Source organism: Diabrotica virgifera, chromosome 6, assembly GCF_917563875.1.
Source record: "Diabrotica virgifera virgifera chromosome 6, PGI_DIABVI_V3a".
Taxonomy (NCBI): Eukaryota; Metazoa; Arthropoda; class Insecta; order Coleoptera; family Chrysomelidae; genus Diabrotica; species Diabrotica virgifera.
The window spans coordinates 24,138,359-24,164,511 of record NC_065448.1 but is presented as its reverse complement, the minus strand read 5'-3'; the positions used below and the strand labels follow the sequence as shown (position 1 = coordinate 24,164,511).

At 31.9% G+C, this 26,153-nt stretch overlaps 1 protein-coding gene across 8 annotated transcripts in view; it reads left to right on the top strand.

Annotated features, from left to right (window-relative positions):
• The window catches only part of LOC114331221 (nucleolar complex protein 3 homolog), a 229,787-nt gene that overhangs the window by 190,207 nt on the left and 13,427 nt on the right, over window positions 1-26,153 (top strand). For all 8 annotated transcript variants that reach the window (XM_050654838.1, XM_050654840.1, XM_050654839.1 and 5 more), the window contains 6 exons: window positions 961-1,130; window positions 5,024-5,401; window positions 10,997-11,130; window positions 15,411-15,611; window positions 21,330-21,515; window positions 25,646-25,827. In XM_050654838.1, the coding sequence (XP_050510795.1) occupies window positions 961-1,130; window positions 5,024-5,401; window positions 10,997-11,130; window positions 15,411-15,611; window positions 21,330-21,515; window positions 25,646-25,827 (1,251 nt within the window). The remainder of the gene's footprint in view (window positions 1-960; window positions 1,131-5,023; window positions 5,402-10,996; window positions 11,131-15,410; window positions 15,612-21,329; window positions 21,516-25,645; window positions 25,828-26,153) is intronic.

Genomic DNA, 26,153 nt, shown 5'->3' with positions numbered 1-26,153 from the left:
GCAATGTCATAACCTTGTTATTTGTTAGTAATTAATGTTTTGTAATTATTTTACTTTGTCATGTCTTTTTAAATGTTTTGTACTCTCTCATTTTATTCTTATATATTCAACACTGTAATTATCAATATCTTATTAATGTATTACCGAATTGGGCTTGCCCGTATAAATAAATAAATAAATAAATAAATATTTTATCTGTAGGTCACCTATAGTGTCACAACTCAATTTTTTTTTTAAATATTTTTAGCAGAAATAATACACTATTTTATAGAGCTTCAAAAACCTTAGTAACTGATTAAAATAGCTTATACTGATTTTAACAGTTTTTGAATTAAACCCAGAAAAGTTCTAGCATAAATTTTAAACATCGTTTTCTCGATACTTTGCTCTTTTGACTTATGACACTGTTTAAGCGGAGGTGCTATGTGATAATGCATTTGTTAGCCAAGAAAAATCACTCAAGTAAAACCTATGTTAGTGCCATAACCTGTGATAAGGCAATATTTTAAGGGTAAATTTCAGGGTAAAGCAATGTCAATAACTGAAAATAAATGCTATTGTTATAGCTGCACATAATCAACATGAGTGGTGAGAATTTGGTTAACTTAGATAAGAAAGTTACAGAGAAAAAAAAAATGAAGAGTTCACAAGTAACATCTTGTTTTTGCTCTCCTGAAAAGTTTGCGATTTCATGGTTATGGCACTAATGAAATCAGGTTGCGATGTGCTTTTTTAAACTGAATCATATTATATGTGCAGGTCACAGAAAGTTAAGTCTTAAAAGCTGTAATGATGCTAGAATGGTGTAAGAATGCCGAGAACACTCAACTGACTGAATTTTTGATCATTTTTATTTGGATACCCTATTCTTTTCTCTATTATTTTAAATACTTTAACTGTTTTTTTGTTGATATCTAGATATATACAGTGATATAGTCACTAAAGTTGTATGTACTGTAGATCAGAAGGTCCGAAATCAAAGAAGAGAAAACTAACTGATGATGATTCTTTAGAAAATCAATATGAAGCACAGCTCGATGAAGGTGAATCTGATAAACAAGTTAAAAATTTACTACCAATCAAGACAAAAAGGGGCATAATTCCTATGCAAACTTTGGAACCAATCCAAGGTAGGTGAAAACAGAAATTAGTATTCAGAAAGATTTGGATATCTTTTTGTTTCTAATATTTCTGGACCTCGGAGGTAAACTACACTAAGTATGTCATTTCGAGCAACTGTGTTAGCGTGTGTTGACCATATTTTAATGCTAAATATAACCGATTTGTATAATCCAATTATTAAAATAAGTGGATTAAAGAAACCTATTAGAAACAATGCCATGTCACCTTAGTGTAGTTTACCTCCAAGGTTTGATTTTATTAATTGTCTCGTACAGTACCTGCTATTAGTAAACATATGTACATAGTTTGTTCTTTTGTTGAACATGAGTTTGAGTTTTGTTTTTAATTTGTTCGTTTAGTGGAAAAGCTCCATTAGATCAAATGCTTTTTAGGTACAGTAGAGCGTCGATTATCCGAACGTCGATCAACCGAACGACCGCTTATTCGAACTATCGACTCCCGCGTCCCGCACTCGAATACCGAGCAAACGTTAGTAATTGACGCTTAAAATATCTTCAATTTTCTTCAATATTATATCCAAAAATAATTATGTTGTTGCAAAGACTGCACTTTTTTGTTTAGTTGCTAGTTGTCATTATCAAGATATAAATAAATATGTAGGTATATAAATATGGCTTTTATTCACTTGTGGATAAATATGTATGACTTTAAATATGTATCAATATATTGTAGTTCGATTATCCGAACAAATCGGTTTTCCGAACACCTATGTCCCCCAATTAGTTCGGATAATCGACGCTCTACTGTATATCAAAAACATACACTCACCTGCACAAAATTCCGCCACCCAAAATTTTTGATTAAGTTTCACAATTTAAGTATAACTTTATTATTTGTACTCCGGAATTTTGTATTCCGGTAACAAAAAAATTTGCTTAGATGGCATTATACGAGTGTGAATGGAAGCATTGTATTTTCTCTCAATTTTAAAAATTTGTGGAAAAATTAGAGTGCTTATTTTGTTACATACTCCTTTTGTATTATCCTGGAAGTATCCCTAAGATTTTGTTTTTTGAATTATCCGGATATCTCTTTTCTTTTAAAAGCTCTAAATAAGAACATTGGTTTGAAGGTTTACTTAATTAAAAATATCAAACGCACTAAAATTAACAACACAAAATAAAATTAACAACAAAACAAAACAATTCAATAGCGGGTATGTCCACCTCTCGTAGTAACGACTGCTCTCAATCTGTTCGGCATCGAATAAAGATGTGGTATCCTTGCCTTTGGAATAGCCCGATATTCCTCTACCAGGGCCATGCCATAACTGTACCAAATTTTTTGGAGGCATAGGAGACGGCGAATAGCTATTTTTAATTCGTCCCATAAATGCTCAATCGGATTGAGATCTGGGCTGCATGCGGGTCATTCTAATCTTATCAATCCAACCTTTATTTAAGATATTTATGTTTATGAGTCATGTGACATTAACGATGAACAAGGTGGAGAAAGAAAAGAAGGCAAAGCCCTAAAGTTGGGTGCCATAAATATGTGTGGCAATAAAATGGAAAGAAGAAGAAGTTGTCAACACATATGGGATGAACGAAGGCTCCGTTGCTCAGAATCGGTTAGAGATGTGGGTGTGGTTCTTTACATTTTCTTATTAGCTGGGAAATAGAGACAAAAAATAGACAAACACAAAAAGGGGCAAATAGCTACTAGAGCTAAACTAGGACACAGTGGATAAAAAAATTAAATTAAAAAATTAATCAGTATAAGGCCGAAAGGGCGCCACTTTGATCTTTTAGTTTTGAAAGGGAAGACAAAGAAAAACTCTTTAAATAAACCAAACAAATTAAAAGGTAACTAAATAAAAATAATCATTTCAAGATAAATATAAATTCATATAAAGATATGTAATAAAGATAAAAAAGATAAATAAAACCTACCTTATTATTTATTACTCAGTTGACCAGAGATAAGGGAGATGGATAATTAGTAACAAGCCAACATTATTAAAAATTAATACTATTTATTAAAGAAAAAAATTATAAAAAAAATTAAGGTTGACCTCTTTCTGGTTTTACATTTTTTATTTTAAGAGGTATTGTCCACAAATACAAATAAATACAACATTAAGTAGATACCTTTGTGTCTCTGCTTTAATATCCTGCAGCTTCCAACGCAAAGTCCAGATATACGGTAGCAGCACTTTTCACTTCACTACTACAAAAATACAATACTGATGTGGTACAATCTCGAATTTACAGGAGTATGTAGTTTGAAAAGTTCAGCAATGCTTTACTTGTTTTAGTAACTTATATAACTTGGTGTGACGTAAAAACACGACTTCATTTCACCATGATTATTAATTAAAACTGCTTGACCAATATGAAATGCGTTCCAAAAGGAACAGGGGGTGTCTTCCAGACAAAAATAAAGGTCGTTGACTACCGACCATCAAACTTTGTAGCTAAATCGACGATCTCCATAATTGCACCTAAGTGCAAACTCTCCCAGTGTTTTACGAAGACATCACTGGACACTGCACAATCAGAAGTTCGACCTCTCTACATCGTTGGCTGATCGATAATGCTCATCTTAGCTACCTCCTCATCGCTCCTACCCCAGAAAACATACCACCTTTCCTCCAGCTCACACCTCATGATCCGACCAACCAATCAAGAAAATATTGTCCTTTTCATGACAAAACAATTGACGAATCAAAAACCAATTACAGAAACAAGAACAGCCCCAAAAAGCACCATTTCTCCCAAATATATCACAAAACGTTAGTCTAGCCAATCAAAAATGAGATACCGTTCCAGATGACAAATATTAACCAATGCTAGCAAAATGCTAAGCCCTGCTCTTTTGCATGACACAATGTTTAGCGAATTAAAAACCAATACACTAACTCTGCGTTAAGATGCCAATAAATTATAGCCATTAGTTAGAAAAATAAACGATGTAATTTGGACGATCTTTGGTGTTTATAGGTCGCAATTAGATGATTCTATTCCATTTCGGCTTAACAAAAGATAGCCAATTAATCATTCCAAATGGGACTGACTTAAGTAAGAAGAACAACAAACAGTCCACTTATTTCACTACTTTTAATTTCTCAATGTTTATTCTGGATATGACTTGACATGGAAAAGAGATTAACTTTATAGCGAACGTTGAAGTTGCCCACATTTATGGTGAACAATAATGAACCACTCAACGTTCACTTGCATTTTTTAACGCAAAGAAACAGACACTTGTGTAAACACCAAAATATATCTATCTACGCTAAAGTGTAGAAACATTAGGATTCTACTTACGAATTTTTTCACGGCGTAATTTTTTAACGAATATTAGATAATACGTGTATGATATACAGGGTAAAATGAAACATAATGTTTTCTGCAAAAGCTGAAAACTAAAAAAAATTGAAGTGTTTTCGTATCGTTACAGTCAATCAGTGTTTTTATTTACAAAAAATTGTACAGCTCTTACAAGAAAAGAGATATTAGGATAATTCAAAAAGCAAAATCTTAGGAATATCTCCAGGATAATTTTTCCAATTTTTCCACACAATTTTTTTAAGTAAGTAGAAAATACAACGCTTCCATTCACTCCCGTATAATGTCATCTAAGCAAACAATTTTTATTACCGAATTAATAACAAACGACACCAAAACATGTACCTATAAACTGATGCAAGAATCTTGAAAATAGGAATACAAATAATAAAGTTATACCACTCTATAAACTGTCAAACTTAATAAAAAAATTTGGGTGGCGGAATTTTGTGCCGGTGAGTGTATGTTTTTGATATACCTAAAAAGCACTTGATCTAATGGAGCTTTTCCACCAAACGGACAAAATAAAAACAAAACTTTTGAATGTTAAAATATAACGTGAGCAATTAATCCTTTTTTTATGTATACAGATGAACAAGATGAAGAAGCTTCAGATGTCAATAATGAAGAAGAGGTAATTGAAGAAACTGAACCTGAAGGAAACAATTTTTCTCTAGAATCTACAGGATTTGATACAGGTGAACCAATTTCAGCAGCTCAGCTATTAGCAAAAAGAAACGAAGTCATAAACAAAATGAAAATTCACATTGGAACATTAAGTTCTGGTTTATTAGAAAACCCAGAGGAGAAGGTCTTGAATTTACGAACGTTGCTGTCCTTGATGGATGAAGAAGCTGCGCAACTTTACATAACAGTTAAAAAATTGATCACTGTATCTTTGTTGGAGGTGTTCAAAGATATATTACCATCATATGAGATCAAAAATTTGATGCCAGATGGAGTTAAATGTAAGTAAATAAAAAATCGTTTTATTATTTTAAAATGGTTTGATAATTTAGTTCTTTTTAAACGAAACTTTTTATGGTGATCTGATAATACACTTCTCCAAGAAATTAACGCACCACCTTAAAAATGGGTCATTTTTAATGTCTCGAAGTTCCTAAAGCTGTTGTCCGATTTAAGTGATTTTTTAATATGTTATTCGCTGTGAGCTTGTAGGTAGAGGGGATACATAAAAGTTCGTGAGCGCCAGTAGTGACAAATCAATGAATTTTTGCTGGAAATTTGACATAAATGTCAAAGTGATTGATTAATTTAAAACATTGAACTTTAAAACATTAATAGGAAAAATATTAGTTGGCAAAAGCTGTGGCATATATTTTTACCTTAAATATGTTTTTATCTACTTTATGTCATATTGTGTATAAGTTTTTAGTTTGTGAAAACTGTCATTATAGATAGCAGTGCGTGAAGGGTTTAAAGTGTGCGTGAAGTAACAATGTATTTTAAATGGGACTTACTTTTTCGCACTGTTTTTGACACACTTTCATATAATCAAATATCCTTAACTTTCGCGTTGTCATGGTGATGACATAATGAGCAATAAATTACAAGAAATATTTTGACAGTTTTCTGGTTTGAAAGAAATTAGAATTTTTAAATGTCAAAGTTCTCAAAAATTGTAGAATAGAAATGAATTCCAGTGACGAAGAGTTACAGTTTTTTTATTTGTTTATCGTAGATAAAATATTGTATAAAACTATGCGTGAAGTACTTTTTGCGAACTTACGCGATGTATAGCACTCGCTCCGTTGTCGCTCGTGCTCTAAACATCGCGTGCGTTCGCAAAAAGCATACTTCACGAACTGTTTCATAAATAACTATTCTACAACCGTGTTAAAAATGCAATTTTTAGCACTCCATAGGAGCGTTAAAAATGCTACTTTAAAGCACTAGTGCTTTAAAATTTTTAAGGCACTGCAGTTAAAAGTGAATTGTCAAATTGTGAAACGTCAGAATATTTATATTTCATTTATTAACATTAATATTAATAGTACAACTTGAGCAATTTGAGAAAGGTGGTTTAAAAGGTTTTTTAAAATTTAATTTAAACTATTATTGCATTTTTAACACGTTTATAGAAAAAACAAGTTTATGTAACGGTATAATATTTTCGCTAAGAATTTTTAGACATTCCCCTCGAGTGTAGATAACCAGTTCTACCTTTTACGGGTCATAGGTTTCATGGTTTCAGCAATTAACAAAAATGTTGTATTTTATACATTTATAACGTTTGTAGAAAAAATATTGTATGATATACGTGTTAAAAAGTACATTTTTAAGGCACTCATGTGAATTGCAGAACTCGCTTTCGCTCATTCTGCAAACTTTCACATGCGTGCCTAAGTCTACAGTCAATATTAACAGAGTTATTCAAATTGTTTATAAGCCAACATTAACTCTACTTTTGTAAAATGTTTTCGGAATAATAAAAATGAGTTTTTATTGCAGCATTTTTTTTTTCATATGGTTTCCACAGAATTGCTTTATCATTATTATTTTCTGAACTCTTGGGAGAAACAAATTGAATAATTAAACTAATTGACGAATCATCTTGAAATTTTCTGGGCATTATATGGACTATTTGATTTAACTTTTCATGCAATATCAAAGTCTTAAATTCATTTTTGCAAAAGTTATAGCCAATTTTTAATTTTCGAAATTTTAGTCTTACTTTGCAATTTTCGAAACAACAAATCATCGGACCAAAATTAAAAAACTGCCATTTTAAACCTTTGCTCATCTGCTAAAAGGTTAATACCCCAAATAAGATATTTAATTACCCCATTATTGCCTGTAGCGATTTAAACGAAAAAACTGCCATTTTTGACCCTTATTTGTTAATAACTAAAATTCTCGTCCCAATTGTGATTGGCATTTTTGTATTTATAATGTCTTAGGTATATAGTACCCAAAAAACCCATCTGCAACCTGGTTGCTCAAGTTTCGCGACAAAAACCTTATTTCTCTGGACTTAAAAACCTTACACCCTCTTTAGAAAAGTGATATTTATTTCTGAATTCCTTAGCGGTGTATTGTGAAAAGGGATTTATTGTATCTTTGAAAAGTTTCCTTTTTCGTGTATTTTCTATCATATTAATTAAATTATCAACTTCTTCGACAGCCGCAATACCTTTTAACCCATTTTTTTATTATATAATTCCTCACAAAACAAATCAAAAGATAATATATTTTTGCCTTTGATGCCATTGACAGTCATAAAATAGTTTATACCAGACTTAAACAAGGGTGTGGGTTGGTATAAATTTGGACTAAATTCTTATACCAAGTATAACCTATATCTGAGTTATTCCATGTTTATTGGTAGTGATTTTGCCTATACCTGATTTATTCTCAGTATAACTTTTATACTTGGTTTATTAGTAACAGTGTAAGGCTATTAGTTGCGATCTAACAGTCTTCATGTAGTAAAGCCCATGAGTATCTACCTGTTTAGCAACCCCCGTGATGGGTGAGTCATGCTGTGCCCATGGGCCTAATTCTTTATAAATGTTATTCATCCTTTGGAATTGTAATCAAATATGCTAATATACAATTTTTTATATCATTTAAAGGGTAAATACCCTGATATTTCTTTGGTTGCTCGGCCTGTGATCAAACAGTTTTAAACACTGATAATATTTTTAAATATCGAAAACGTTTTGTGATGTAGCCCGTAACAGTTTGATTGCCGATTACTCCGATTGGAGTGTGCCGGCAACCTTCGATGCTGCCGGCTGCTCCGATCGGAGTATAGATCACATAATCGAAGTAAGACTCACGGAGTTAGGGCAGTCAATGAGGATATTTGGCTCCGAATTCCATCCTACTACATCGATTTACTTGATATTTTCACAGTAAGTAGGGAATAGATCAAGAAACAAAGTCTACCCTATGCCGATGTGCGCTTTTATCTTGGGGGTGGTTCCCAGTCCTTCTCGGGAGTGAAACATGTTTTGGTTAAAATAGGCATGGAAGAGGCTAGAGAACCCAATTTTAAGCAAAAACTGTTCTATAATTATTTTTTGAAAACTCAATAGTTTTTGAGTTATTCGTGGTTGAAAATTGGCCATTTTCATTGAAAAATGACACCTTTTCGGGCGGGTTTTGCGAATACCTTAAAAATTATGCATCTAACAAAAAAACTATATAAAATATTTCTGTATGTTATAAAAAACAAAGAGATTCGTTCCTTCATAAATCTTCTAGTTAAAATACAAAGAGGGATATAGTAGGTAAGAAGAGTTTGTTTTTTTGCTGCATGCTCAAATCGATGTATTCAACTTGAAATAACAGAGAAACTGTAGATTTTAGGTGTATAATGATACTAATAACTTTTGTAGTGCCTGAAAAGACCTTTAAAATGAGTAATACTAAATGTCGATTACATTCAAACTAAGCGAGATATTCTGCAAAAAAGTTGATGACTAATGTATTTTAAGAAGAAATGAGAAGTATATTTAACCCCTCATCCATCAGAATTTAAATACATCGTTTTCCTTCTACAATACTTTGTATTATAGTGTTATTTCTATGTTCAAAAAGTTGGACTGGATAAAAATAAATGGTTTGTGAAAAAAATAAGATCAAAATTATAGAGCGCATTTTTAAATTTTCTTAAAAATCTTCCCTTTCCTCCATGTAACTCGAAAAAGATAAGAGATACGAAAAAAAGATACCACACAAAAATGTAGGGCTTTTTCAGATAAAAATTTCCTTTTTATTTTTCATTACAGTATCTCTTATTATTTTCAAGTTACATGGAGAAAAAGGAAGATTTTTAAAAAAATTTAAAAATGCTCTCTATAATTTGATCTTTTTTTTTTCAAAAACCATTCATTTTAAACCCGTCCAATTTTTTTAACATAGAAATAACACTATAATAAAAGGTATTGTGGAAGGAAAACGATGCATTTACATTTTGGTGGATAGGGGCTAAAATTACTTCTCATTTTTTCTTAAAATACATTAGTTATCAATTTTGTTTGCAGCATATCTCGCTTAGTTTTAATGTAATGGACCTTTAATATAGCTCATTTTAAAGGTCTTTTCAAGCACTACAAAAGGTATTAGTGGCATTATACACCTAAAATCGACCGTTTCTCTGTTATTTCAAGTTGAATACACCAATTTGAGAATGTACCAAAAAACAAACTATTTTCACCTACCATATCTCTTTTTGTATGATAACTAGAAGATTTATGAAGTCAAGCGTCTCTTTGCTTTTTATAACGTACAAAAAAAAAGTTTAACCTTTAACTACCCGCGCATCAAGTTATAATATAACTACACTCGTGGCGTACTTTATACGCCACAAGAAAATACACTTAAGAACATCGGATTTGTTTTTTTTTTGAAAAAATACACTTAGTTATTATTTCCTTATTCGGCATCAGTGAATACTTGGAGTTCCTTCTCAGCCAATTGGGATTAATAACTGGAATCATGGAATCCGAAAAATTTTTTTGCAATGTGATTTTTTACAGGAGAAAAAGTATTGTTTATAAAGAAAAATATATTTTGTGCCATAATGACTAAAAAACAATTGAAATATATACTTATATTACGACTTATATTAATATAATCGTGGCGTATATTGTCCACCACCGGAAACAACAAATAATAAACTGTAAATTACGATCTTCCCAGAACACCGATTATAACGAAACTAAAACCAAATTGTAAAGCACATTCCAGTGATAGGTTAGAGAGATAAACAAGGTCAAAAATTAAATTTTGAAATATATTTGCAGTAGAATTCTTATATCTGGCGTACAAAATACGCCAGCGCGTGTAGTTAAAGGTTAATATAATTTTTTTAGTTAGATGCATAGTTTTTAAGGTATTCGCAAAAAACCGTTCGAAAAGGTATTATGTTTCAATGAAAATGGCCAATTTTCAACCACGAATACCTCAAAAAGTATTGAGTTTTCAAAAAAAAATTATAGAACAGTTTTTGCTTAGAATTAGGAACTCTAGCGAGTTCCGTGGCAATTTTAACCAAAAAATTTTTCACCCCTAAGATGGGGTGGGAACCACCCCCAAGATAAAAGCACACATCGGCATAGGGTAGACTTTGAATTAGAAGATAAGTAGAGGCTAGGCCCAAAATTTCATTAAAATCCATGCAGTAGGATAGAATTCGGAGGTAATATCCTATTCTTGCTACCATTGACTGGCATAAGTAGCCGTCGTTATCGATCAACCTGTTAAAGGGATTTTAATAAATTTTATATATTTTACAAAGGATTTTTCATTAAAAATGTTTGTGAATGGTTTACAGTATGCAGCCAGCTGTAGGAAAAATTCTTTCTTTTCCTTGTGGATTTTTACTTCTTTTTTAATTACCTCAATTACCTTCTTATCAAATGTAGGAAATGTATTTGCATGCCTTATGGCATTTGCCAAATTATGGCAAACAACACTAGATTCTGCTAACAAATTGTTATATCAGTTTTAAAAATAATTAAATTACGGCAAACAACACTCCGCACTCTAATAACGAACTGCTCCCCAACTAAAACGCTTCTCTTACATTTCAGTGAAAAAGGACACATTAAAGCTGCAAAAATACGAAGAAAACCTCCTGTTATATTACAAAAAGTTCTTACAGAAACTAGAAAAGTATGCTTTAGTGTTGTTTAAGAAAAGAGGAGATACACGCAAAAGATCAGAAGTAAGTATTATAGCCCCACACTTAAAAACAATTAAAAAAAAACAGTAAAATCCTGTATAAAAGGTATATTTAAAAACCCTCAAAGAAGCCACACCAAAATAACATAACTAGTTTTCGACTGGTTTACCAGTCATCATCAGTGCTTGCCTAAAATTAATATAACCTGATAAAATAATACAAAAGATATTGAAATTTTGACTAGGGTTAAAAAAATATCAGTTATACTCACGTGCAATGTACATGCTAACCACCAAGATAGTATTTAACAAAAATATTAGGGTCAAAGCCCAGTAAAAGAAGTCCGTCAAGGAAACATTGGTTTAAAAAGCTACATAAAGTATGGATGTTTAAAATATTTAGCTAATCTGCCCCAGGTAACATCTGAGATGTGGATTTGACTTGTTTACATGTTGAATGTATGACGGCAAGTGACAATGAGATGGATAGGACCTCTGAACGATGACAAGACAGAAATGACAGTTCCACAAGAAGTTAAAAATTAACCTGTCATATTTAAGACTAAGTTGTACAGCATGTTAAAATTAGAAATGATGTAACAACACACTCCATTGTGAAAATTATCATTTAGAATTCATTGTTATGTCAAGCTATTGTCCTTTTCATGATCATTTTTCAGTGCGTAACAAATGATAGGAAAAAGGGTAAGTCCGTGATAATACACATTTATGACATTTATTCTAACATGACATTTTAGTTAAATCTGACAGTTGTCACATTTTATTTTCAATTTGGAATAAAAACAAATCAAATGTGTTTCTTTGCATTTATAAAATGGTATTTTCTTTGATTTGTATAGTCTTATAAATTATACAGATTATATTTGTAATATTATGATCTAATTAAAAAATTTTTTTTTATTATGGCGCCATCTATCGACAACTAGAATAACTAGAAGAAATGTTATAAAAATGTCACCGACGAAATCTAATCACTGACGTGCCTTTTTTTCTGTCACATACAATTTAATGCGTTAGAAAGAAATCGAAAAACTGTGACGCACTGAAAGATGATCATGAGAAATACTGTAGTTGTTATAATTAAAAATGTATTCACGTATACTGTAAGTGCAGTTAGGCAAACCATATTACACAAAATTTTCGTGTTCAATAACTAAATTCAGTAAAAAAAACCTTATTATCCAGAGATCTAAGATTTAAAAAGCAATTTGTGTTGATTAAAGTTATCGAATTTATTTAATTTATTGGTAGCTGTTGGAGTTTATGTGGGTAAGTGTGTAAGAGATCACAATAGGGGTGACTAAGGTGTAAAAATGTCTTAAATAATCTGGGGGATGTACCATTAACAAAGCACAAGCTCAAACTTAGGCGACTAATTCTTAAAGTCTTCGCAGGCTGCCCGGATCCCTAAGGGTCCAAAAACCAAAACCGTAATAGGATGATGACAGTCGGGGCTGGGGGTATGAGATGTCTGTGAGGGAATTAGTGGGAAAAGGAACATGAACGAGACCTAGAAAGAGAATTATTAGACTTTAATTGGTTTTAATAAAGATGAGTGTTATATTTTGGTAATGACCGATTGAAAAGGTAAAGTAAGTAATTTTTAAATATACCTTTTATACAGGATTTTACTGGTTTTTTTTTGTATTACATGGTATACAGTCAACCACAGGAAAACTTTTTCCTTGTGAATTCTTAAAAACAATTCCTTCATGAGACTTCGTTTATTCAGTTATTCATGTCGAGACAGACAACTTTTCTAAAATGGAAAATTTTCGAGAGGGGTGCGTTTCGTAAATATAGGGGTTTCTAAACTTTGGTGCGTCCGACAAGTGTAGTACCCTTAAAAATTTGTCGGACAATATTACCAGTGAATTGTAAACAATCCTGCAAAAAAAAAGAATGTGTGTGTACTTTTTACGCACGTAAGAAGTCATACTTCGATTGTTTGATAAAAATATTTACAATTAACTGGTAGCATTGTCCGACAAATTTTTTAGGATACGTTGTCGGACTGATATTTGGACCCAGAAGTGATATTTGGCCCTCAAAGGGATAGGCAGGTCATGTGGTAAGATCAGAGGAAAGAGCGTTAAAGACAATATTTTTTGAGAGACCAGACGGTAGATGAAAAAGATGGAAGGATGATTTTCTAAATTTTTTTTTGTTAGAAAAGTTTTCAGACTCGACATGAATAACTGAATAAACGAAGTCTCACGAGGGAGATAATCATTTTTTTTCAAGTGTGGGCCCAATCAAAGAATACCCCAACCAACAAGAAGCGAAAGCATTGTCGGCACCTTTTGATGTACAGGGGACAGAAATATCGGTTGGAGAATGGTAGGACTAATCCATCACACTACACTAAGAGAAGTAATGAGGAATTGGTTCAAAACAGTAGTAAATTTTGAGTTGCACTGAGAAACAAAGTAATAATTAAAACTAGTGTTTTTTAAGTTGATCTGTTTTATATGAATTGTTTTTTTTTCTGTAAAATTGTATTAATTCATATATCAATTTTGTAGTGATAAGTAAAAAGCTCTTAAGTTAAAAATATCGATTTTGACCAAGTTTTGTACGTTCAAAAAACCGATGAAACGTGATGGATTTTGAATGCTTAGTTGAATTTAATGGTTAATTTCAAAATAGAGATGGAAATTTATATCGATTACTATTACTTTTTTTTCGTACTAAAAAACTTGTCAAAATCGATTTTTTGACCCAAGAACTTTTTACTTAGTACAGAATTATACTTTTGTCTATTAACTTTGTCTTAGGTTGATGACTTTTTTTGTTACCTTTTGAGGAATTTCTTTGCGGCATTTTTTCCTGCGTCTGAGGCTAGAATGACTTTATTCACCTTCGATTTCTTTCTGTGCATCTGAGTTTTCCGGAACTTCTGGTTTTACTGTACCAAATTCAATTCTCTTGGATATATCACATTTATCCCATCACAAATTTTGTTAGATTTCAAATGTACGATAACGAAAACATAGTTTGAATTGGGTGCTAAGACAAATACTTAATGATCTGAAAAAAATTAAGCAAATGTTTGTTTACTGGAAATAACTATTGCAAATTAAATAAAACAATAAATAGGTATGTTTAAATTGTTTTTATTCTTTATTAAAAATCTGGGAATAAATAATTTTAATAGATAGGTACGTATATGAAAATGAATCACATGGATGTTTAAAAGGAACTTCTCTCATTGCCCTACGATCGTTTACCTGCTACGATTTCTCGGTATTGAAAGGAGAATTATTGTGTGTTCACGATCTAGTGGGGCATCCCAGTACGAACCACACAAGAAAATCCACCTTTGCGTGGAGCCATCACAATGAGAGTTTATTTTAACAATATATGTACTGTTCGTCTAATATACTTACCTTTGCACGTCATTATCTACGTCAGAGATCTAAGTTGACATTGTTGCCCAATTACAAACAATTATTGAATTCATTTTAAATCAAATATATCACATAATTTTTGAGGAAGTGGATTATATAACAAAACAAATTAAATATTCAATGTAAATAAATAAAAATTTTAGAAATAGAAAACAAGAATTAAGTTATAATCTTACGTTAAAGTAAATAATGAAAACAGTAAATATAATAAAACAAATACTTATAGTAAAGAATAAAAACAAATATGAAGTGTCATCACCGCAACTGTCAAATAAATGTTACCAATTTATGCCAAAATATCACCTTCGTTCGATTACAGTTACAGTGTGTTCCGAACAAATGTGCTTCATAAACACGCTTTATAATCCATTTATATAAATTAAATGAAACATATTATTGTGTATTTCTTTAAGTTAACATTAATAGATCTTCAAATATTATTTCTACGCGTACATAATAAAATATGTCTAGTGGCTGTAATTTCAGTGTACTCGGCAAAATGATTCTAAAAAAGAACACACCTACCGTCTAAATATGTCGTATTGGTATCATGTGAACGGGCTATGACGCGGATTACGTGCAACGGTAAGTATATTAGACGGAGTATATATGTTTAATAGTATTATCCTTTTTCTACAATTAGAAAAGACCAGACAACACAATAATTTTACAAACACGTTCACATTGTTTGTTAGGTTCAACAAGCATTGTTAGGGGTTAGGTTGAGAAATAAGAAGTAACATACATGAAACATGGCGGATCGTACATGCTCATAGAAATTTGGATCGTGAAATTGTCGATGCTTTCGCTTCTTGTTGGTTGGGGTATTCTTTGGCCCAATACCTATTATTTGAGTGACAAATGCAGCTATGTTAAAATTTGTATATTTCAGGAAGAATTAACGTTAGGAGTATTAGCAATACAAGCTATGTGCGAATTATTAATTACACATCCGTATTTTAATTTTTCGCAGAATATTGCTCAAGCAGTAGTTCCATTTTTAAATAACCGCGACAAATCTGTTAGGGAACTGGTTAAAACATCCGTGAAGACAGTATTTAAAGAAGATAAAAAAGATGAAATAACTTTGAAGGTAACTATATTATTATATCATCATCATCATTGGTTCTACAACCCATGGTGGGTCTTGGCCTGTTCCAGAATCAGCTTCCATTCCTTCCCATCCTTCGCCTTGGTTGTCCAATTTCGCACTCCCTAACTATCGCAAGTCGTCTTCCACTGGGTCCTTAACTCGTGCTATGGGCCTGCCTCCTCTTCTCACTCCATCTGGTCTCTGGCTACAAATGTGTTTCGACGGCTTCACATCATTCATTCTCTCTAAGTGGACTAGCCACCGCAGTCTGTTTATTTAGATAAATCTACCATTTTTATGGCATATTGTTACTATGGAACGCTTAAGGTACGATTCCGACATCGACGGCAGGCAGCAGACGGTAGTTGCAGTTGTCGTCGTGACAGACGTCACTACGTTGCACTATTAAGGTATGTGCAGGCAATAACGCCAGCTTGGTGATATCGCCAGCTCGTGATTTCTCAGAAAGTACGTTTGCTAAATAATAAATGGCAACATGGATATGTTCCTCATACTATTATAAATCACGTGATCATGTTTGCGATGACCTTAGATTCGCCAGTGGTGTTTAGGACAGTTGAGTATCAGTGTTCGGTGTAGAAGGAGTACCGTTTATAATTTTACATATTTTGTTTATTAGATTGGAGCGGCGTTATTGATGAGTAATTTTATTTGATTTCAGTGATTTGTACTTTGTTTCCTAAGGAATACAATGATGCATTCAGATTTTTAAGATAGTTTTGCTTATCTTCGAAAACCAAATTACAAACAATTTATGTGCATGTCAGTAACATCGCCAAGTCCAATGGATGGTAATAACGCCTTGGCGTTACTATCCCTACTTGGAGAAGGTTGCCTTGGCAACCTTCTCCAGATATGTCGAAGGTTGGAAAAATTAGAGTCATCGACAAGCAACAGTGATTCTGATGATATCGAGTTAAGTGAGATGGAAACATCAGATGAAGAAAAACATGACACTTCATTTTCAGATACCTATGCTAACCACTCCAGATTATGGTACAGAAATCTTATTGTTCTTAAATACTTACTTATTGTTATTTTTCAGCAAATATATCATTTTGAAGTATAATGTTCAATTGTTAGACCGTATTGCATTCGAAATAATAGGTTGGCGATATTGCCAACAAGGGTTGGAAATATCGCCAAAGATTACTTTTTTTTTTAAATTGTCCAGTAAATGTGTAAAAATATCCAAGTTATTATTTTAGTGGATTCTACGTAATTTCAAGTAGTAGTTCATTGAATAGCTCAAGTTGTGACATTTTTTTTATATAACCCACTATCCAACAAAAAATTCTAAACCTTAGCTTGGCGATATTACCTTCAGATACCTTAATTTGTATGAGACTGATTCCGACATCTGCAATTGCTGTCCGGCAGAACGTCAGTTTCTAATAATTCTACAAATTAATAGTGTAAAGTAAATACGTATGTCATGGTAACAACTGTAACTGCCGTTTGCAGTTGCCGTCTGCCGCTGCCGTCGATGTCGGAATCATACCTTTAGATAAATTTTGAACATCTTGAACAACAAAATACGTACAAAATAAACAACTCAAAATATCCCTGAATCCGTTTCAAATATTTAGTAGCCTTGTTTGTCACGATCTTGTCACCACATTCTGTCCGACTGAGTGCATTGTATGACAAAGATGGCGAATGTTCGATTTGGAAAATATCACCTCGGATATGGTGTTAATTTTTTTAGAATCAGAATGAAATATTACATCATTTCTCCTCTATCTATTCTCCTTCGTAAGGATGTAGTGGCGTCATGTAAGTCGTTTGATAGTCTAGGGCGCATCTGTTTTGAGATGGACGTTGAGAGGTGACTCAAATTTTTTTGCAGAAATTGCTTGAAAATAAATCAAATAATAATATTTGAGTTATCCTCCCTCTCAAAAAGGTCCGGAACATTGTTTAAATAATCAAAATGTCCAAAAATTAGGGAAAAATTCGATTTTTTTCTTCGTTTTTTGATTATAACTTTAAAAGTATTCATTTCCGAGAAAAGTTGTACTGACATAAAAGTTGCGTAATTAAATTTCCTATAATGTAAAATTGGTTAAAAATTTAAAAAATTGTTACCCTAGTTGCAAAATAGCAATAATTGTGAACAAACCATACAAAAACAAGTATTCGCATTTTACGTTTTTCAACCATTTATGCTACACTTAGGACCTTCATATTTCACCCAGAAGAACATTATGATACAGTAAAACAATACTGTAAATTTTATTAAGATCGGTTCAATAGATTTTGCAAAATAAATTTTGCAATCCAGCTTTCGCAAAAAAAAATTATTTTTTCAAAATGTTACAGGACTGAAAATAAAGCAGATAGCAAGTTGAATTTTTTTTTGTTTATAGAAGTGTACTGTACCTTTCATTTGCAATTTGCAAAATTAAAATCGATTAATTACCACGGCGTCAAGAAATTTTTTAAATAAACAATAATTTTTGGTGCTACGCGCAGGACAGCGGTGTTCGATTCACACAAGTTGATTTCCACCAAAATTTCTTCCAATCTTTATCTAATATATTATTTTCTTACTCTATATTTTGTTGTATTTTAATATTTTAATTGCACAAAAATCAAACTTATTTTATTATTGTTTGTGAAATATTGTTTAAACAATTGCATATGTTTAAAAATAATAAACTTTTATTTTTTAAGTTAAAATATATGAACAAAGAAAGTTTTTGCTAATAAAAGTGTTATTTCAAAGGATAGAGTATGTGTTTTTATTTTGCAATAAACAAATTTATTTATTTATATCGAAATTTAATAAAAATTAAAATGTATCAATCATTATCAAAGGTCATTGGAATGCCCAATCAGAGCAAACTATCCGCTGTCCTGCGCGTAGCAACAATAATTAATGTTTATTTTAAAAAATTCCTGACGCCGTGGTGTTAATTGATTTTAATTTTGCAAAATTGCAAATGAAAGGTACAGTAGACTTCTATATGCAAAAAAAATTCAACTTGCTATCTGCTTTATTTTCAGTCCTGTAACATTTTGAAAAAATGAATTTTTTTTACGAAAGCTGGATTGCAAAATTTATTTTGCACAATCTGTTGAACAGATCTTAACGAAATTTACAGTATTGCTTTGCTGTATCATAAAGTTTTTCTGGGTGAAATATGAAGGTCCTAAGTGTAGCATAAATGGTTGAAAAACGTAAAATGCGAATACTTGTTTTTGTATGGTTTTTTCGCAATTATTGTTATTTTGCAACAAGGGTGACTATTTTTTAAATTTTTAACCAATTCTATATTGTAGAAAATTTAACTACGCAACTTTTATGTCAGTACAACTTTTCTCGGAAATGAATACTTTTAAAGTTATAATCAAAAAAACGAAGAAAAAGATCGAATTTTTTGACATTTTGATTATTTAAACAATGTTCCGGACCTTTTTGAGAGGGAGGATAACTCAATTATTATTATTTGATTTATTTTCAAGCAATTTCTGCAAAAAAAATTGAGTCACCTCTCAACGTCCAAATGTACTAATATTTTTACAGATGCGCCCTGGTCTATGACTATTTCTGTCCAGTTCTCTCTCTCCTGTGCGTGTTGTTTCGCTTCGGAGAATGAGTAACCAGTCATGTCCTTTATTTGGTCCGACCATCGTAATGGAGATCTTCCTCTGGATCTTCTGCCCTCTACGTTGCCTTCAACTATCATTCGTTCCATGCCTTCTCTTCTAGTTATATGTCCAAAATACCTCAGTATATTTTGGTTGATAGTTGTGCTGAGTCTAGCTTTTATGTTAAGTTCGGCTAATATTGAATTATTTGTGCGATGGGCGGTCCATGGTATCTGCAACATTCTCCGGTAGACCCACATTTCAAATGCCATTATACGTTTTGAATCTGCTTTTTTGATGGTCCAAGTCTCTGAAGCGTTGGTGGCGATAGGAAATATTAACGCTCGAACAAGGCGTAATTTTGTGTTTTTTGTAATGTCAGTATTCTTCCATATTTTTGTGAGTTTGGCTGTTGCCGATCTGGCCATTATGATGCGCCTACGGATCTCGTCTTCGCATCTTCCACTGTTAGTAATAACGGAGCCTAAGTAATTAAATTGTCTGACCACTTCGTAACCTGCCAAGTCTCTTATCTCCGGTTGGTTGTTTCTGATTCTATCGATGATCATTACTTTGGTTATCTGTATATTTATTTTCAAACCATATTCTGTACTCACCGTTCTTAGCCTATTTCAATATTTGAGGTTCTTTTTCATAACTTCTTTTCTCTGTATTATGGTCTGGGTCGTTGTTAGAGAATAGTATTTCACAATATTTTTTCCACACCTCTACGATACCGTCTGGGTTTGTTATGGTATTTCCACTATTATCTTTGATGATCTATGTCTGTGGTTTGAATTCTCTCGCTAGATATTTTACTTTGGTGAAAAGTTCTCTAGATTCTTGGCGGTCAGCATGTTCCTCTATTTGTTCACATATGCTTTTTATATAATTATTTTTGTTCCTTCTGCACAAGTGTTTTATAGTTGTATTTATGGTGCTTATCTCTATTTGTATTGAACTTGACGTGCCGTTTCTAAGTTTTCGTCTTTCTTCTACAAGGTTGAGAGTTTCTTCAGTCATCCAATGTTTTTTCCTATCTATTACATCATTACCGAGGGTAAAAAGTCCCTTAGAATAAACAAAAAGTTTCTTTTGAATGAGATATTTGAAATTAAAAATCACACTCAATCTTCTCGTCTTTTTCACCCCTCTAACTTATTAAAATAGACATTATAGAAGTTTTCAGGGACTTTCTACCGTCAGTAATAATATTATACAGAGTGAGCCTGTAATTTGGAATAAATTCAATGGTTCAAATACTAACTGTTTTTTTGAAAAATGCTCATATCTGTCGATTAGTATTTCAAATCGAAATTTTTTACACACAATAATAATGTATATAGGTGTCCCAATTTAGAGATATGACGCCATCGTTGATTTTCTTAAAAGGCAACACTGTCATTTTGATAACTATTTTGAAAGGGTGTGTAAAGTTATACATAACTGTAAAATATTAAATTTTTATTCCGTACCATTTACAAGATACTATAAAAACCAAAGTTATATCTGTAAATTGGAATAAATTAAATAGTTCAAATACTAATTGTTTTTTTGAGAAATGTTCAGACCTGTCGATTAGTATTTCAAATCGAAATTTTTTACATACAATAATAATGTATACAGGGTGTCCCAATTTAGAGATGACATCTTGTAAATGATAGGGAATAAAAATTTGATATTTTGCAGTTATGTATGACTTTACACACCCAATCAAAATAGATATTAAAATGACAATTTTGCCATTTAAGAAAATGAACGATGACGTTATATCTCTAAATTGGGACACCCTGTACACATTATTATTGTATCTAAAAATTTTGATTTGAAATACTAATCGACAGGTGTGAGCATTTTTCAAAAAAACAATTAGTATTTGAACTATTGTATTTATTCCAAATTACACTCACTCTGTATAATCTTTCATTCTGTGTTTAAATTTTTCAAAAATACTTACAGTTCTCTCAGGATTCGAAAAAAATGAATGCATTTAAAAAGCATTGGCAGAAAATTTTGCGCTTACGCTCTTATAAGAGTAGAAGTACTTTCGTGACATTTTTTATTAATAATAGTACAAAGTTTGTTTAAATAATTGTTTTTTAGATTCTTAGAATTATAAACAACTACTTAAAGAACCATCTGCATGTGCATGTAGATATGCTTGAAGTGTTCTTAGTATTAAACCTAAGAGATGTTAATTTGGACCAAGAAAAAGAGCAAGATATGAAGCAGAAAAAGTTGATGTCACATAAATCTAGGTTATTGCAGATGTCAAAAAAAGAAAGAAAAGTAAGTTTTTTTTCCAGAAGTAAGTCCACAATTAAAACTTCCCCTGTTCCAGTGTTCCCATACATCAAAGTTTGTCCGACTAGATACCGTTAAGCTATTAATAAATTTTCAGCTTGCTATTAATAAACTTTTTTTAGTGCAGGCCCTGGGCCCTGATTCTAATTCATTTCGACAGTCGCAATTTCATTTCGACACCGCCATGACAGCCGCAGAGTATAGCGATTCTTATTCATTTCGATATTAGTTACAACTGGGGACATTAACCTTATCATGTTGACACTGCTCAGAATTTGGGTTGGCGCTCCGGTTTATTGGAATTTGTTGATAGTCTGGGAAAATTATTGAAAAAATGCCATTTTTGGGAAAAATTATTTACCAGCTATTTTATTGCTAAAATCGAATCTTAAGATTGCATATATTAGTAATATGGGGTATGACAAGTCCGCAGAAAGTGTGTTATTTTATTTATAAACAAATTAGCACTCCTAAATCTTCTTTTTTTTCAATTAGTGCTCTGTAACTCCTAAGATTTTTCCTTTGAGCCAAAAACACTCAAATAAAAATTCACCGTAATTTAGTTCTGCACAAAGTTATTTTTTTCCGATTTCCTTCAACAAAAATTTTACTCAGAAAATCCGAGTTTTCCCAAAAAATTTGCAATTTTCAATTAAAATTTTAGGGAAGTACCTAATTATTTATCAATAATTAAATATTTGATGACATGAAAGATTTAGTACAGTAGATTTTACAGAGGGGCTAAATTATGGAATAAATTCATTTCTTTAAAACGGACGATTTTGGAGCAAAATCCCGAAAGAGGTCGATTTTTATTTTTAAATTACAATTTTTTGGCATATATTTCATACTAGTGACGTCATCCATCTGAGCGTGATGACGTAATCGATAATTTTGTTAATGGGAATAGGGGTCGTGTGGTAGGTCATTTAAAACGGCGTTCAATTCTCTATTCAGTAATATAAACATTAATATCATTAGATATTTATACAGGGTTGCCAAAAAATAATTTTTGAATTAAATTAATTGGCGCAAAAAGAAGAATGTATGTAATTTATTTAACTCAAAATACATTGTACTGCTGTCAGAAAATAGAAAAAAAGGTTTATTTCACAAAAAAACATTTCTTTTCGCTTAAATTAAATCACAAACAGCCTCCCTCCTACCTATTGGCAGTTTGAACATTTAATTTAAGCTAAAAGCAATGTTTATTTGCAAAATAAACATTTTTTCCTATTTTCTGACAGCAATAGAATGTATTTTGAGTTAAATAAATTACATGCATTTTTCTTCTTGCGTCAATTAATTTAATTCAAAAATATTTTTGGCCTCCCTGTATAAATAATGATATTACTGTTTATAATACTGAATAGAGAATTGAACGCCTTTGTAAATGAGCTACAACACGAACCCCTAGTCCTATTTAAAAAAATCGATTACGTCATCACGCTCGGATGGATGGCGTCACTAGTTTGGAATATATGCCAAAAAAATTTAATTTAAAAATAAAAATCGACCTGTTTCGGGATTTTTCTCTAAAATCGTCCATTTTAGAGAAAATGAATTTATTCCATAATTTAGCCCCTCTCTGTATATCAGGAGACCGGCGACAATCTAACCAATAGTTTAGCAATAATTAAAATGTTAATTAAAAAATTTCGGTCGAAATAATAACCAGAAAGATTATGATACACCAGAATAACTATGATTTTCGTATAAAAAAGCACTATACCTATTCAACGTACCTTACAGGATTGAAATTGGACCATTTGAGCGGTCTCAGGAATGTTATAAGAAACAGTTTTTTGGCTTATAAACAAATAGAACCCCTCAGAAAATATTAGATTAAATTAAATTAAGTTAACGCTGTTGAAAAGGGCACGGCACGGCTTCTGTGCCCTTTTCGAAGAAAAAAAATTATAACCGGTCAAATTTGACCGGCATTTGCGACAGAGTTATAAACAACAGGATTTTAATCTTTGAACCATTAGATACCTTTTATTTCCGGTCCTCTTTGTACATACAAATTTTCATATCTTCAAGACACTCATAACAAAAAAGATTTATGTCACTGTCACCAAATTATTTAATTATTGATTAATAATTCTCTCAAATTTTAGTTGAAAATTAAAGATTTTGTTTGGAAAACCCGAATTTTCGTTTGGTATGGACTACTGTTCTACTAATAACCATATATTTAGCTCCTATAATAGTTAAGTTCAAACTATAACTTTGGGTTTCATGTTGCATAATTTTTTAATAGATGAAAATACAATATACATATAATTCCTAATTTGGATCAAACTGCAGATAATTCTAATGCAAATATTTTACCACAAATGTCAAAACAAAATAAAAACACAATTAATCAACAGTCAACGCAAAAATTCTGGTTAACATTAAAATGTTATGTTTTTAAAAGTTTATAAAATCCTTAAAATCAGCTGTAGACGTGACACAGGGTGACAAACAAAATTTCGACCAATCACGTGCCGAATTTCATATAATTTTCGATACAAGAACTTGCATAGTGTCATACAGGGCACAAATGTACGTACAAGAAACGATACAAGAAAATGGATACAACTTCTGATATCAGAAACGATATTAGAAATGATACAAGAAAATGCATAGTGTCATACAGCCTTTAAGATTTGATTTCAGCATGTCCAGCAATAAAATAGCTGGTAATTAATTTTCCTTGTTTTTTACTAATTTTCCCAGATTATTACCTTACATCTTTCATTGAGTTGATGATTCATGTTGTGGACATTCTCAATTATTATATTTCTAATTTAATACTATTCTATCTAATTCCTCAAAACAAGCAAATTTCAATTAAACCCAACCATATTAATACCTTTTGCTTTAGTTTTCCTTGCAAGAAATAAACAAAACACATCTAAACTAAACCTAACCTCGCTTTTGGCCATTCATTCATCTCCGTGTCAAATAATTTCGACATCGAAATTATAATAGCGACCACTTTTTTGGAGTCGCTATTAATTTCGATAGTCGCTATTTTGTGACGTCATTTCGTTAGTTCAATGAAAATCCACAAGGCTCGCACAGTCGCATTTCGACGTCGCCATATTGAAAGCGACTTGTTTAGTGTCGAAATTTGATTTAGAATCAGGGCTCTGGAAGCATTTGAGTATGCAAAACCTGAGGACCGGCAACTATGTTCGGATTCTTTTAGCTGAGACCTTGAACAATGAAAAACTGAATCTTGCCGGAAGGTGCGATGGGGCCTTGTTACCCCTTCCCTCCCCCCTATGTTACGGGCAGATAAACAGCGATTTTTCGCAAAAAAAAACAATTTTTTGTATTTCTTGGGCCATTCTAAGCAAAAAATGTTCCTACAAGTTTATTCTTAAAAGATATTCGGGCTCAAAAATTGCAATTTTTGGATTTTTTAAAGTTTAACCGCGTTTATCTCGAAAACTATGCATTTTACGAAAAAACTTGTAGGAACATTTTTTGCTTAGAATGACCCAAAAAATACAAACAAAAATCTTTTTTTTTGCGAAAAATCGCTTTTTATCTTCCCGTAACATAGGGGGTGGGAGGGGGGTAACAAGGCGCCATCGCACCTTTCGGCAATATTCAGTTTTTCATTGTTCAAGGTCTCAGGTAAAATAATCCGAACATAGTTGCCAGTCCTCAGTTTTGCATACTCAAATACTTCCAGGTCCCGGTCTATTTTTGGTACGCGGGATCCAGGCCTAATATGCTTATGCACTTTGCTTTTATCATTCGTTTTTAAGCCGTCTAGTGTCTTCAAGCCTTCAAGGAAAAAAATTAAAATCACGGGCACTGCCCTATTAACCGTAGTCCAAGATTTTTAAAAATACAATCAATAATTCTCTATCGATGCGTAAAATGGTATAATATAAGGGAGAAAATCGTCGCAGCACATGCGGTTTTCTTTACAAAGGAAAATTCAATTTCTACGCAGATTTCCTTAGGAAACACCATAGTTTTCACATATTTGACTCTCTTTGATTTCAGCTTTCACTGTCAAAGGCATAAGGAATAAAATCGTGGCTGAACTTCTATTGGAATCTGACGGTCTAATTGATTAACTTCTTGACAGACTTTTTATATTTTTTTAGAGAAAGAAAAAGTTGAAGGAGGTTGAGAAGGAACTTATGGAAACCAAAGCTGAAGAAAATAAACAAGTCAAACAGAAAAATTTGACGGAAATAACAAAAATAATATTCAATGTCTATTTTCGGATCTTGAAGACCTCCAGCGACACAAAAATTTTGGGTGTATGTCTAGAAGGATTGGCAAAGTAAGCACATTTTTCAACATTATTTATAATATGTAGAGTACTAGTCAAAAGTCCCCTCTCCCCTCGTATATTTTGAACGGTTAGGTACTTACATTAGTAAAATTTGGAAGGAGGAATTAAAAGGACGAAGGCTTCTCAAATAGTCATAACAGGTGGCGTAATAGTGACAGATGACGTTACAGAGCTACTTTGACAGATAATTTTAAATGGTACCTTGTGGCAAGTGATATCTTGTTTGAAAGGTATTAAAAATACCTATTCAATCATACTAATCTTGTTTGGGTTTAAGTTGATTTTAATGAATAAATTAAATAAATATAAAATTA